Below are 14781 nucleotides of genomic sequence, written 5' to 3'. Positions count from 1 at the left end.
CGCCAGCCGAATTTTTAAATTGTCTACCACACAAATTTAGGATAAAGTGGGATACTAGGCTAAAGCAGAGATTTGCGTCAGAAATCTTGTATTTTCATATTAATCAGATGTATTCAACTACGACGGTTCTCATCATATTTTGTTATCCTCTTTGCAGAAAAAAAATTTTCGTGACAATGATTTTTTTCAGGACATCTGCTGCGTCAGTTGACAACGTACTGAGAGAAGTGAAACCCTTCAGCGAGGTGATGTTCTCAGCTGGGGACATACTCTAGGGACATTCCGGTAAGTGTTCATCTGCAAGCCTTCTTTATGCAGTGGTTTTACTGCGAGCCTTAAGTACAATAAAGTTAGCAAATATGCAACGTCGTCCTTCTTTAGTTTGTGCCATACTGTCTGTACATTAACACTAGCTGTGGGTAAACACACACACTGACACATGCGCTCGCATGTACTGCCTGTGTATGCAGAAGTACACCTGCCGAGCATTTCGACTTTTTGCAATACTTCAGACGAATGACGGATACGGGGCGAAAGCCACAATTTTTCACCAAAGAAGGGTTTTCGAGTTATATGATGTTTCGTCTATTTCGTAGAAATGCATCTCGCCATATTTGGATTATCTGCTGCATATAAAGGCAAATAATTCTTTTTTCATGTGGCAAGAGAGCGTGCTAGCGGTCTATAAAGTGCCCCTGTGAATGCTACTGTCAAAATGTGACCGCAGAGCGTGAGACAAGTGGAGTGCGAAATAAATGACTTCTTTGGATAGACAAATTTTTGTACTTTTCTAGCCATAATAGTCCGAGACTGTAGCAAAATCGAGCTATGCTTCGCACCAAACTCAAATTTCATGGGATCTACTGGTAAACCTATACTAAAATTGATTTGTACTCCCATTGCAATACTCGGATTTCAATCGGCAACAGGCACTGGTTGGGACTGGCAACTGCTGGAGTACCAGGACTCATGGTCTAAACTTTAACATGTACACTGCAAAAGAGATTGCGTACCTATACAGTAAACTTAGGAGAGCTTTCGCAATATTTCTAAGAATGTAGACGCAAAATGCAAACAATTGTTTTAGCGTGAAAGAGCTGCCTGAAGAAGTTTGCGTTCCTGACAACACAAGCGTAGAATGAGTGTTGGTGGCTGAATTCAGCCCAGTGATTTGATGCCTCCGCCGGGTCTGTATGGGTCACTTTGCAACGTGCAACATGATGGATGGAAAATCCCCGTCGAGGAAGCCAAGCAATTTTCATTTTACAGTTTGGGTTTCGGATTTCAGAAAACTCGGGTGCGTTTTGCCTCATAGAACGCGTCGTGCCGATGTTTCTTGCGAAGAACGGTCGGAAGAACCCCTCAGCGGCACAAGGTTGCTTTTATGACAATTATTTGTCCTATTTTTCACATGGTTGATACGCGAGGAGTATTCTATTTTCTTGAGCCGCTACTGAACGATGCTAGTTGCCCAACATGTTTGCAGGGGACGGTAAGATTGCTAATTCTTTGCGGTGGCTGCGTTTTGATTGAGTTTCGATTGAATTTATCTCTGCAGAATCCGTTTGGACCGCTTCACAACGTGCAGGAACGGCTACGCTGTGACGCCGTTGCAGATAGCAGCGAGCAGTGGACGCTTTTGGACAGGTTCGTTACCTTAATATTTGTGATGAGCATTAATCTGTGAGGCCCTTATTGCAGAGATTTTCCAGCAAGAGTAGTTGCTCATGGCGAAGAGTGCAGTCAGGGCCACTAAATGTGGGAACATCGATCAGGCAATAGTTCGGATAGTTTGGTGGTACTTGAGGTTATTTAGGCAACCACGACACACCGCGGTGTAGCGAAGGGGGCGGAATCATCGGACAGTTGCGGAAATACGTACGTGTGTACGTATTCATCTGTACGTGTGTATCAAAAGGACAAGTGAATGCCTGGAAAATGGTTGTGTGCAGCAGGTGGAGGAAGTATGGTGCGAAAGGCCGTCTATTTATACACTTCTTGTGCATATAATACCATCACTATATTTGGATTGCTCTGCGGCGTACTTTTACGCGAAGCTTAGGTCGGTTAAACGGGTATTTGTTTCAGTTGCAGTGAAAGTTTGGTGTGGGGGATACGTGGCGACAATACGTATGACAAATTTTGTGATCTGTGGCCTACTAGTGACTGCACTACGCTGTTGCGAAACGACTGTAGGCTGTCCCATTTTTGTTGTTGCTATCATGGCCTTAACGGTGCTCTACTTTCTCGAATGATTTATGTCTCTCTCTAAATTTGCTTTTCGGGACTTGTCTCGGAGCACGAACTGACTCAGCTGCTTTGCTGTCTGATACTCATATCTTCATATTTGTCTTAAACCACAAATTGCTACTTTGCTGTAGTTGCTCCCTTCGCGTATTGACGACAGGGTCAAAACCAGTGCTGCGACGTCAAAACCAGTGCCATGATATTCTATGACGCAGCTTGCTCCAAAACATTGGACAACGCTTTCCTTCCTGCACTGACACTAGCTGAACAACATTTGGAACGCTCTGTGCCTTTTACACCAACGCAGCTTCCAATGGTTGCCTCCTTTTTACTGTTTGTGCTTCTTGTATGCACGCTTGCGTAAGCTGGGTGTTTGTGTGTGCAAAAGTACACCAGACGAATTTTTAAATTGTCTACTATACAAATTTAGGATAAAGTGCGATACTAGGTTAAAGCAGAGATTTGCGTCAGAAATCAAATTTTCATAGTATCTGATGCATTCGTCCACAAAGGAGGTTCTCATCATAGTTTGTTATCCTCTGTGCAGAAAAAAAAGATTAAAAAATTATTTTCTGCAGGTTATATGCTGCGTCCGTTGACAACGTGCTGAGAGAAGGGAAACCGTTCAGCGAGGTGTTCTCAGCTGGAGACATACACTAGGGACATTCCGGTAAGTGTTCATCTGCAAGCCGTTTTTATGCAGTGGTTTTACTGCGAGCCTTAAGTACAATAAAGTTAGCAAATATGCAATGTCGTCCTTTTTTAGTTCGTGACATACTGCCTGTACATTACCACTAGCTGCGGGTAAACACACACTGACACAGATACACTGGCATGTACTGCCTGTGTTTTAAAACGTAACCTTCCCAGCATTTCGGCTTCGTATACTTAATACGAATAGCGGATACGGGGCGAAAGCCACAATTTCTCACCAAAGATGAGTTTACAAGTTATATGAAAAATGCATCGCGCCATGTTTGGATTATCTGCTGCATAGAGAGCCAAATTTTCTTTATGTGGCAGTGTTGCGTGCTTGCTGTCTAACGTGCACAATATGTCTGCCTTAGGAATTTGTGTCCCCTAGAACGCGAGTGCAGAATGCGTATTACTGGCTTAATTCAGACTAGTGATTTGATGCCTCTGGTGTGTTTGTATAGGTCACTTTGCACCGCGCAACATGATGGATGAAAAGGGCCCGCCGTGGAAGCCAAGCAATTTTCCCTTTACAGTTTGGGTTTGGGGATTTCAGAAAACTCGGGTGCGTTCTGCCTCATAGATTGCGTCGTGAAGACGTTTCTTGCGAAGAATGGTCGGAATAAACCTGCAGCTTGCTTATTTGAAAATTGCTTGCTGAAGCTTACTTTTTTGACAATTGTTCGTCCCATTTTTTCACATGCTTGGTACGCGAGTAGTATTCCATATTTTTTAACCGCTACTTAGCGACGATGCCCAACATGTTTGCAGGGGGCTGTAGGCGCGTTGTGTACTTCGGGTGGCTGCGTTATTATTGAGTGTCCATTGAATTTATCTTTACAGAATCCTTTTGGACCGCTTCACAACGTGCAGGAACGGCTACGCTGTGACGCCGCTGCAGATAGCAGCGAGAAGTGGATGCCCTTGGACAGGTTCGTTGTCTTAGTAATTGTGATGGGCTTCCCATCTGTGATGCCCTTTTGTTGCAGATCATTTGTAGCTAAAGTAGACGCTCATGCCGATGAATGCAATCAGGTCCACCAAAAGTGGGAACATCGATCATAATAATGATCATAATATAATATATATATTAATATAATATAGCACAATATAATATAATAATATAATAAAAAATATAATAGCATATAATATCAGCACTATATTTGTGATTCGTCTGCGGCATACTTTCACGCGAAGCTTAGGTCGGTTAAAGGGTTGTTTATGTAGCAGTTACTGTGATTGTTTGGTGTGAGGGATACGTGGTAACAATGCGTATGACAAGGTTTCCGATAATATGCGTCTTATTGCACGTCGCTGTTGAGAATCGCCTGTGTGCTGCCCCATTCTTTTGTTCCCGGCAACGCGGCTTTAACGGTGCACTACCTCCTCAAGTGATGTCTTATGTCTACCTCTCTGAATGTGCTTTTCGGGACTTGCTTCGGAGTGCGAACCAACTCAGGCGATTTGTTGTTTGTTTGATACTAGTATCTTTATTTTTGTCTTAAACAAGCAGGAGCACCTGGCCTTCAACAATAATCTGAAACCATTGAGCAAATAGCGCCACTTCGAGGTTGTTACATTTGATCAAGATATGACAAATGTGAAGCAAGAAAATGTCATGGCAATGAGACTTCCGTGCGCTGATACAGGAATATGATAATGAATACCACAAAAAACGAGAACCTACGCAATTTAAAAAGTATAGGTGCAAAAGAAGCATATGTTTGTGCCAGCCTGTTTCTCTGCTCTAGCTTAGCCCCTACGCTACAGGAAAAACGCACCACCTTTCTCTGGTGTACATACTAATTTGTATTAGCCTCATACCCCTTTATCTTATTTCAATTACATTGTATATTGAAAACATTAGTTTCACTGGCAAAAATGGAGAAGTATAAAACTATGCTGATGTAATACACCTGTCAAACGGGAAGATACATAAGGATTTGTATGTAATGACACCCGATACATCAAATGTCATTAGATAATATCCGATCCTGCACGTCAGACTGTCAGTTGCAGACGATGGCAATCGCGATTCGTCGAAGGCACACAAAAAGTTCGTGTAAGTGCAAGACATTATTAAAGAAAAAACGTCTTAGCATGATGGTGTTTATCTTCAAATATTAGGTGTTTTATTGCTCGCACCAGCTGCATGATTATGGTACTGAACGTGGCCGACAAAGTCTTAGACTATGTTGTTGATAACGAGAATTTTGAGATCGAGTAAGTTTAATGTTTTAAACAAATTCCAAACGTAACAATTTTTAACATTTATTTTATATTTATTTGTTCGCGGCTATTCTTCGGTGAGACTACTCATGTGTACAAAAATGCATTCGAATGAGCTGAGCTAGCTAATGCGTATGCCAAAGTTTTCCCCTAACGATGTTGGATACCCCGGCGTTGCAGATGACTAACCAAAATAAATGCAACTCTCATTACATCAGTCTTACTGCCCAAAGAATTCGTGTGCTTTACATGTTCAAGGAAAGCCCCATCAGTAGCGGACCAATCCACTCAGTCTCGTTGGAATATCTTAAGGGTGTATTTGCTTGTAGTGTATGTTGTAGTGTATGTAGTGCATGTTGAGGACGGGGTGAAAACCAGTGCCATGATATTCTATGAGACGGCGTGCTCCATAGCATTGGACAATGCTTTCCTTCCTGCACTGTCAGTGACTGAGCAACATTTGGAACGCTTTGTGCCTTTTACACCTATGCAGGTGGTTATAATATTGGACGGCCAATTTGAAGATACTCACTCTAGTGAAAGAAAAGGACGGTTTTATCGAAAGAAATACTATTACTTGGGACGAAGTGAACGATTAACAATTGTGTGCAATGTAGGGTAGCCAACCAGGCTCAGATGGCTTCACCTCCCTTCCTTTCCCTTCATCATCTCCCTTCCCTTCAATTTCTCTAAACATACGCATCTCACTCTGATAGCATTTCTGACACTTAACGCAGAAGATGGATTCCCTCAATAGCCTTTGGAATAATCGCAAGACTGAACAACGTATTGCATTTGTATTTACTTTTGTACCAAACAAATAAGAGCAAAAAGCTTGTACGTGGTATGCACGCGCTAGTGTCAATGTCAAACTGAGCTTGTTGATGCCCAATACGGCAGTGTAGAGAATGCACAGCACTGCACCCAAAATACTGCTCAATCACGCAAAGCAATCTTGTTAACGGCAGATAAGCTAATGGCGGATAGGACGCATCAATGGCGCATTGTTGCGCAATTGGTGCATTGGTGATTTCTGCAGGACCCTTACTGGGCCACTAGACAACGCGCTAAAAAGAGCAAAGTAGGACAAAGCTTAGACATGCTGGTAAGCGTTCAGCTGCAATAAATTTCTTTTTGCTTATATCCTGTCTATGTTTGCACAAGCTGGGTAGATGAGCCGTTAGCGAAGTGCAATATCCTAGCCCTATCGTTGTTTAGAATAGTTGGGATTGATAGTCACAAGCTTACTTTCCTCGTGCGGGGTACGCTCGAACCTAAGTATAATAAAATGAGATGCGCTGTATTGAAGATATGTTGTGCCGCACGTGATCATGCTACACTGACATTTGACTGTAATGCGACAGGAATTGCGGTAAATGCAGCTGCGGAGAATCCAGATGTTGTGAAAGCCATACCTGGACAGTTAATGTGGTCATATTCTGAGCAAGTGGTTTCCTTAAAGTGTCTGGCAGTTGTGTGTTTAGCAATACAGTGTGTGTTGGGCGTTGATAACATCTATTTTCGCAGGTTATTTGCTGGGTCACTCTACAACGTGCAGCAACGGCGGCGTTGCAACGATGGCCACGACGCCACCGGTGGGTTGTCAAACATTTTTGGAAAGGGTCCTTTTCCCTTTTTGGGTCACTTTTTGGTGTGAGGTCCTTTTGTTTGGAATTACCGACTCTGGGGGTATGCTCTGGTTATATAGATTGGGGAGTAGCTCTTAGCAGCTGTGGTTAGACGGCACAATGTGTGTCGAAGCATCGCCCCTCGACGCACCTCGTTATATGCTCCGCTGTTTTTCTATCTACCGCTACTGTGGTAGAGAATAACTCTACCACTACTGGTCCAATACGAACACACATACAGTAGCCGACCGATTGTTCGTATAAAAAATATTTGGAGAATCCGGCAGTCAGAAAAATAAATAATTCAGACGGTAAAATTAATTTTAAATTTAATGGGTCGCTTTTGTACTACACTACAAAAATTTCCGGATGGCGGAGGCAGCAGGTGCGTTTCACGTTTCCCCATCGCGCAGCCCGATATTCCTCGTGGAGCATCGTTAAGCGTAAACAACCACGTACTCGGCGTGGACTCCATAACGTTATCAGTTCCGTCCAAAGGCATGAACTTGGTAAGTGCTTACGGTAGGTGCGGGTCTAAGCACTGGCCCAAGCGCTAATCAGGAAAAAATTAATTAGCTTTTCTGAGCTAACATACTTGGTTCCACAAATCAAAACAATTTTGCAAGAAACTTAGGTCAATGTGATGGCTAGTTTTCGTTGTTGCTATATAGAGGAGTAAATGTGTGTATATTCAATTGGCAGTAGTTTATTCTTTCTGGATAATTACATGAAAATAGGTATACTGCTTAAAGTTTGACTCTTCAGGTTTGGGTTCTATATTAGTCTGCCTGCATCATTACGAATGGGGGGAAGTATGTAATGACTTTCGCAGTAACTCCACAAATTCAATATCTTTTGAGCAAAAATTATACAAGGTGATAAAGAGATGGTTGTGTAACACGTGGTACTGGGCAATTTCCACCTAACGATTTCATAACTTCGATAGGCCACTTGATAAGCTGCACTACCAATTGACAGTAAGAACCCCACAATGACAACAAGCAGTATTTTCTCTGCACAGGTCCGCCAAAGAAGGCGCGACCTTCATGCTATGTTTTAGTGCGGGTTAGGCATTCTAGAAAACGCTGGTGTGTCCAGTAAAGTGTCTTGCAAAGGATCGTCGAAGCCGCAAACTTAATGCGCACCAACTCACCATTTCCTGGCCTACAAACTAATCGAGTTTTATGGCTCCAACTTTTTTGGAGCCATAATTGGTTTGTAGGCCAGGGAATGCACCTATGCGCAAACAATGTGCCGCCTAGGGAAGTTCCATCAGTAGCAGACCACTATGGGCCTCGTGCGTGGGTGTGGGGGCGTCATCGCCTTTTGTCAGCGGGCGCCACATGGCATGCGAGTCGTGCATATTGCGCTTGCTGTGCGTCCCTCGCCTACTTGTCAGTGGCGCGAAAACTGCGAATTCTGCCAGCACTGCGCGGTTTTAGGATAATAGAAAGTCGGTAGCATATTTAGTACAGTGTCATATCACTGTCGCCGGGTCGACCTTGCTTGACGCATCAGTAAGGCTGGGCGATTAAACATTGTAGCTCATTTGAGCTCTATTCTGAAATTGAATATTAAAATGAGGCATGTGCGTCTACGAACATTTCCTGCGCACAATTAATTTCGTGATTTAATGCGAAATTGCATCGCGTACGATAAATGTGTTCGTATCTGAGCAGTACGATGAGATAATGGTGAAAACAAGCAGGACACACGCGCATAACGCTGCAGTAGCTAGCGCCCTTGTTAGCAGCCGATTCTTCCCAGCCCAAAGTATGAGGAAACTCCACTGGAGTTGTCATTATTATTCCTGAGCATACTCCCAAATTTAAGTTTGCCAACCCCTAAGTTAAGCTTGCCCATGCCCAAATTCCAAGCTGATCCATCCCCAAGTTTGAAGTTGGTACATCCCCAAATTTCAAGTTGGCCCATCCCTAACTTCGAAGTCGGCCCATCTCTACTAAAAACTTCCCCATTCACTTTTTACGAAGCCTTATGCATCCCAATGTATGCCTAAATCTGATATGGGCATTCTCTCTAGTCAATTTTTTTTTTGTTTCAATTGTTCCTTATTGCTCATAAAGCTAGTATAACTATGTCGCTTGGAGATCGCTGTACCAGCTCCGATGGCGTTGGGTGGGGAGCGCTAACCGCTGTCGAGATTACATTTATGCTATAACGATTTATTGTCTTAGCAAATGATATATTTTTGTGCAGATAACTCATTAAACTTTCAGCGTGACGGACAACCAGACGCTAGAGCCCATGCTGCTGCGGGATGCTCGAGTCCACCATTTGACGTTCGTGAAGGCCCTCCCGCTAAAAAGCGAACCGGTACGGGCCCTTGCGTGCAGCTGTGTTCCAGGCAACCTTTGTAAATGGTTTTGGGCCATCTTGTAGAATAAGCTGAAGTGTCCCAGGTCGACTTCTTACTAATAACACGACATGAGGAAATGCTGTCTTTTTTGCGTTACTACAATGCAGTACTTCAGAAGAACTCAAAATTAAGCCTTGTTAGCGACCGCCCAATGTCGTCTTGTTTTCTCTTCCCCTGTCCTCGTCTTTCTTAGCGGTCAATATGATATACAATGCAGTGATTTCAATCAAATTTGCGGCCTCCCGTTTTATACACCAATAGCTTTTCTATTAATGGTCCATATACGGCCTTTCCGTTGCAGCGTCTCTGAAATACTTAAAATGAACGTGCAGCGTTACAAAACTGCAATTGTCACATTAGAAGTTAGTGTTATATAAAGTATATATTTGTTTTGCCCGAAACGTATAAGAAACGTATAAGAACTGAGTCAGTGGAGTGACGAAGTATTTTGTACTTGATAACTGATTTTTACCTGTCTCCATGGGACATTAACTCTTGCATTCTACGTAGTCACTTAGCGCTTACAGAATAAGCGCCGACTTCTTTAGTCCTTCCACTAACTGGGACATCTTTGTTTCTATAACATACGCATTTCACCAGAATGGCCAAGAATTGGTGGCAATTTATACAGGTTGAGCTCGATAATAATCATTGTGATAAGCATAAGCATTTACCATATATTGGTCTTGAAGTCCACTTTGTATTTAACAAAAAGTTGCGGTAAGTTTGGACGTGTGATGCTTTCCAGGCTAATATCAATGGCCTTACTGACGTACTCAGCCAACAAGGTAGAGAGTGTATAGAACAAGGACCCGAATCCTGCGCAACGAGCGCAAAGCAGTCATGCCATAATACAGCCTAATATTTCACCAGCTTGTAGATGTGCATGAAAATGTGTGTACACGGGCGAGGCATACGCTTTCCTAAATGTTCCCTAGACAGCTCCTTGTCCACACTAGAACGCGTTCTTGAATGCGTCGTTTTTGTTATTGAATGTTCGGGCAAGCTGCCCCAGGTTGTCACGTTGCTCGTACTGTATGAAGCGGGATACGCTATATTCAAGGTATTTTATGTCGCACGCGATGTTTATTTAGGCTGTAGTGGTAGGCGTTGTGGTAGGCGCAGCTTTGGAAAACCCAATAAAGTGATCCGCAAGTGACAGCTCGAGAGATGTCAGTTATAGTGGGGCCGTACTATGACAGCGCGTTTGACCTCTATTGAATTTATCTCCACAGGACCTTTGTGGGGGTCGCTAAACAACGTGCATGCGATGGTACGCTGTAACGACGGTGACGGCGACTCCGGTGCAACGTCGACGTTCTCGGAAAGGTTGGTTGCTTCGACCTTTTGTGGGGAACTGGCAAATTGGGAGGCCCTTCGTCTGCGGGGAGACATCCCGATTTAGAGCGGATGGGCAGTTTTGCGATTGCGGTCAGACGGCACACTGGGTGCAGAAGCACCGACCATCCGCGTGCTTCGATGTGCACTGCGCTGTTTGCGTCACCAGAGTCGGTGGCTTGGGGTAGAGTGCGGTGGCGTGAGAGCAGCCGTATACAGCGAGCGTGACTGAGAGCTAGGCACTTGTCTCATTTAGGTGTTTTGTCGGATAGCCGACGAGTTCCAGGACGTTTGATATGCTGCATCTTAGCACTTGCTGTTGAGCGTTAACGTGGCGCGAGGCATGGCCGAATGAGGAACCATCGGTAATTCATATATATATATATATATATATATATATATATATATATATATATATATATATATATATATATATATAGATTAAATTTCGTATTGTGCGAATATATATTCGTTGGATTCTAAGCATAGTGTAATGGTGTTCAAAATTCTAGAAGTGAATGCGCTGGTTACATGGGTCATGGTTTGATGCGTACATACCGTAAGTTTGCAAATGTAAAAAAAACGCCAATTCACTGTAGTGTGAACCTTCTACTGTACTGCAACAAAGCTGAATACACTGCGCCAACTAGGACGTTGTCAATAGTGAAATGACCCAAAAGAGTAACGGTTTTCTTTGCTGTCACTTTAGTGCCGACTTGTTGACTTGTTTGACTCGTCACAATCTGGTCACCGGCACATCTGATCCTAGCAGTAAATGTCCCCTCTTGCTCTCCGTAGCAAGCATAGGAGGCTTCGCGTAAATTTGGAACACATTTTCGAAGTAGACGAGCACTGTGCCGGCATTATGAGTGCAACAGTTACTATAGCAAGGGCTGATTAAGGGCTCATCAAACGCTGTAAAACTGGCCCCTGACTATTTTTGCTTAAGCGGAAAAGGGGAAACATCGAAGTTTTCAAAGACGCCAATATGTATTATACAGTACTCGACAGTCTTGGACCATGCATGTGGAGGGAGTTGAACTGGACCAGCTATTTGTTTCATCTTTGAAGCAGGATTGGCAATGAGCCCAGAACGATCCAAAGTTGGGGCTAATTGGTTGCGCATCTCGAATAACTGCAATGAAATAGGTTGCTATAATAGAAAGCAATTACGCGCTTGTCCAGCGTCGTCTTCATCATTTTCTTTGTACCCGAGAGTCAATGTTTGTTTTAGTATAGAGTACTAAAACATACTCGAACACGCTAAAATCAATGATTGCAACGATAATGTGGCAGCAGGATCAGACATTGTAAGATCTTGTGATGCTGCTACAAATGGGAAGATAGTGCTTTGGGATCCTCATGAGAAAAGGAAAATGTAGTACATGCATTGTATTGTGTACGTGGTACCGCAATTCAATAGGGAACACCGGGATAACTCGTGGAGTCAGTTATTTGTTTTGAGAGTGCGCAGAAATAAGAAATGTAATAAGAGGCTGATTCGTCAGTGTAACTGTACAGGAAGCACACATACACATATACAGAAAGCGTTAATAATTTGGCACTCAGATGCATCACTGTTCAATGCACCTATGAAGCACCCCGGTAATCAGAGCTGCAATAAGTGTGGGTTAGCACGCTTTCCCACACGCACACGCAAACATACAACTTGTGTGTAAGAGGGGGGGTGGCGAACAAATCCCGGAAGAATGAAATCTCTCCGCCTATGGCACCATGAAATGCTGCACGCCTCAATACTATCGCAGTGGCAGCACATCAGTACAATGCCTGCACTGCATGCACTGCAGCAGTCACATGTATATACCACGTTATGCACAGTGGAAAAGAAGTGAATGCGCTGATTACATGGGTCATGGTTTGATGCGTACATACCGTAAGTTCGGAAATGTGAAAAAACGCCATTTCACTGTAGTGTGAACCCTCTACTGTACTGCAACAAAGCTGACTATACTTAGCGTGGATTTGGAACACATTTGGAACGAACATTCGCTTGCCCATACCGTGCAAGGATAAGTGGTGACTTTTCGATGTTATCTTAGGCGAGCCTCAATAATGACATGTGCATTGGGATTTATTTCCCCAGTGTGATGTTGAGCCACTCGACAACGTGCAGAAAAAAGTCGGCGACAAGGTTCTCCGCATTGACATTGGTGGTGAGTTATCAGTCTGAGAGACGATATACTTAATTGTATTTATATTGAAGGATAAAACTGCGGATGACTCACGAGAGGGAAACGGTCATGTGCTGAGATTTTATACCCTGTGAGGATGTTTGACCAGCGAAGCTGCTGTGGGGGTATAAATTACGTAGGTATAGAGTTTTGTTAGTGTGTAACTACACATATCATTATGTATGTCATTTATGCGCAATACAAAGATCACCCCCTACGTCGTAGATACAGAGCTGCCGCTGAAGGGCTTTTACAACGAGACTATAAAGACGCTGAGCTGCGTTGGAGCGCAGTTTAGACGCAGGTGGCCGTCAACCTAGCCTCGACGCGAGCGACGATATGCGTTGACCGGGGCGCAGTCCAAAGGAGTGCACGAAGCAAAGCACTTTTGTTTTTGCGATTGAGCATGCTTCCTAATTAGCTGAATGACTTATGAAGGACTAGCGGACAAACATTGGGCTGTCCGTTTCTTTCCCGTAGAGCCCATGTATTGACTGCAGGCAGGGAATTGCACAATATTTACAACTTCGCTGTGCACTGCGCAATTACCAAAAGTAAACGAAACTAGGCGTAACGTTTAGATTCGTCGTAACGTCTGACAATGTAGGAGGCTGCTTTACCTTGCAGTCCATGAGGTATGTAGTCGGAAATATCATAGTCGAATAAGTAAAATTAGTTAGCTTCTAAGCCTGTTATTCAAGGTTAAATGAATTTTGTGAAATCTCAAGCTACACAATATGACGATTGTCTGTTTTTGTTTGCACTAGAGTAGTGAAATATAAGCCATATTTCATAGCAGTAACGTTACTCACCCTGAATAATTTAATCAAAATGAGTGTAGTGGTTTAGAAGTCCATCTTGTAAAACAAAAAGCTCGCATATGCCTCGGTATCGTTTAGGCAGAAATTATGCGAGATGCAGTACAGATTGTGAGAAAATATCTTAACTACCCCATTTCAAACCAGCGATATTATCTCTCCTCGGGGTCTGGGTAGGTCGCTGGACAACGTGTAGCACAAGGACAGGCATAATCACGACAGCCAGGAAGTTTCCATCGTCATCATAAGTCCGCCCCATGACGTTGCAGCTTCCGTGGGCTCCACGGTGTCCACTATGCCTCGGATTATCATTTCTAATGGAACAGGTGTGCAGTGCTTCCATGCGGTGTTTTAGTTTTGGGTTTGGCATTCTCAAAAAAATTATGCACCACAGAATGCATCGCAGAGAAGCTGTTGCTAAGGGTGCTCAAATGAACCCTCAGCCACACAAGGTTCCAATTTTTCACTTGTTTCTTGCGCGATGAGTATTTATGATGAACACTAGCCTCCCAACATTATTTGAGTACTGGGGGCTTGCTGTACCTCGCTGCCTATATCCCATCATACCGGTCAGGCATTCTAGGTCACTCTTAAGGTGCTGCCGCTGCTAATCATTGTATGGACCTAGGTGATGCTCTACTTCGTCATTATGTGATGAGCGGAAGGTTATTGGCTCAGCTTCAGTTCTTGCATATCAAGTGCCGAGTTACGGCAGGGACGCCCATTATTGCATCGTACACGTGCAAACTTCTTTTTCCATGGCCCGTGATAGTCAAGCGGCATTCAGGGCAAGTGTTATGTTCATGTTCTGATATTCTTGAGGGCTGTCCCTCCATCTGGCCCTTCCTGCGTGAATTCCGGGAAGTGTGGGAATGTGGTGAGGCCCTTACCCACACTGCCCACACTGGATAATGGGCGAGGAAGGCCTATCAGAAATTAAAATGTGTGGATGTCGCCCGAGGCCTTTGTTTGGTATATGATGTGCTTATTTATCGAACGAACTTCTATACAACCACGATGCATTTAACACATTATTGAATATCAAAGTAACTTGATAACTTTCTGGACAAAGTTAGCTTGTAATTATGTGATAAGAAATCTCACATCTATCGAAGATGTATTTTTGTGTCGAATTTGACGCTGGTATGATAAAGTTCGTCTGTAGCAAGACATGCATTATGGTTGCTGTAGGTCCTAAATCTCTGGGAATGTGCAGGCAACTACTCGAAAAATGTCGGCTAGCGCAACTGTATTATGAG

The 14781-nt window shown here is 43.6% G+C and overlaps 1 protein-coding gene across 20 annotated transcripts in view; it reads left to right on the top strand.

The window, feature by feature from the left end:
- LOC126519131 (uncharacterized) overlaps positions 1-14781 on the top strand; it is a 78407-nt gene that overhangs the window by 14493 nt on the left and 49133 nt on the right. For 13 of the 20 annotated variants that reach the window (XM_072284803.1, XM_072284805.1, XM_072284809.1 and 10 more), the window contains 8 exons: positions 191-285; positions 1559-1647; positions 2826-2917; positions 3784-3872; positions 6697-6764; positions 9035-9131; positions 10410-10503; positions 12617-12686. Coding sequence is in view for 4 of the 20 variants with exons in the window: in XM_072284813.1 (XP_072140914.1) it covers positions 3859-3872; positions 6697-6764; positions 9015-9131; positions 10410-10503; positions 12617-12686; positions 13700-13735 (399 nt within the window). In the remaining 16 variants the exon portion in view is untranslated. Of the gene's footprint in view, positions 1-190; positions 286-1558; positions 1648-2825; positions 2918-3783; positions 3873-6696; positions 6765-9014; positions 9132-10409; positions 10504-12616; positions 12687-13699; positions 13849-14781 lie in introns of all 20 variants that reach the window. The other 7 variants (XM_072284813.1, XM_072284814.1, XM_072284816.1 and 4 more) reach the window with 5 other exon arrangements.

This window comes from Dermacentor andersoni, chromosome 10 (genome assembly GCF_023375885.2).
Source record: "Dermacentor andersoni chromosome 10, qqDerAnde1_hic_scaffold, whole genome shotgun sequence".
Classification (NCBI taxonomy): domain Eukaryota; kingdom Metazoa; phylum Arthropoda; class Arachnida; order Ixodida; family Ixodidae; genus Dermacentor; species Dermacentor andersoni.
This window is presented reverse-complemented; position numbering and strand designations above follow the sequence as displayed.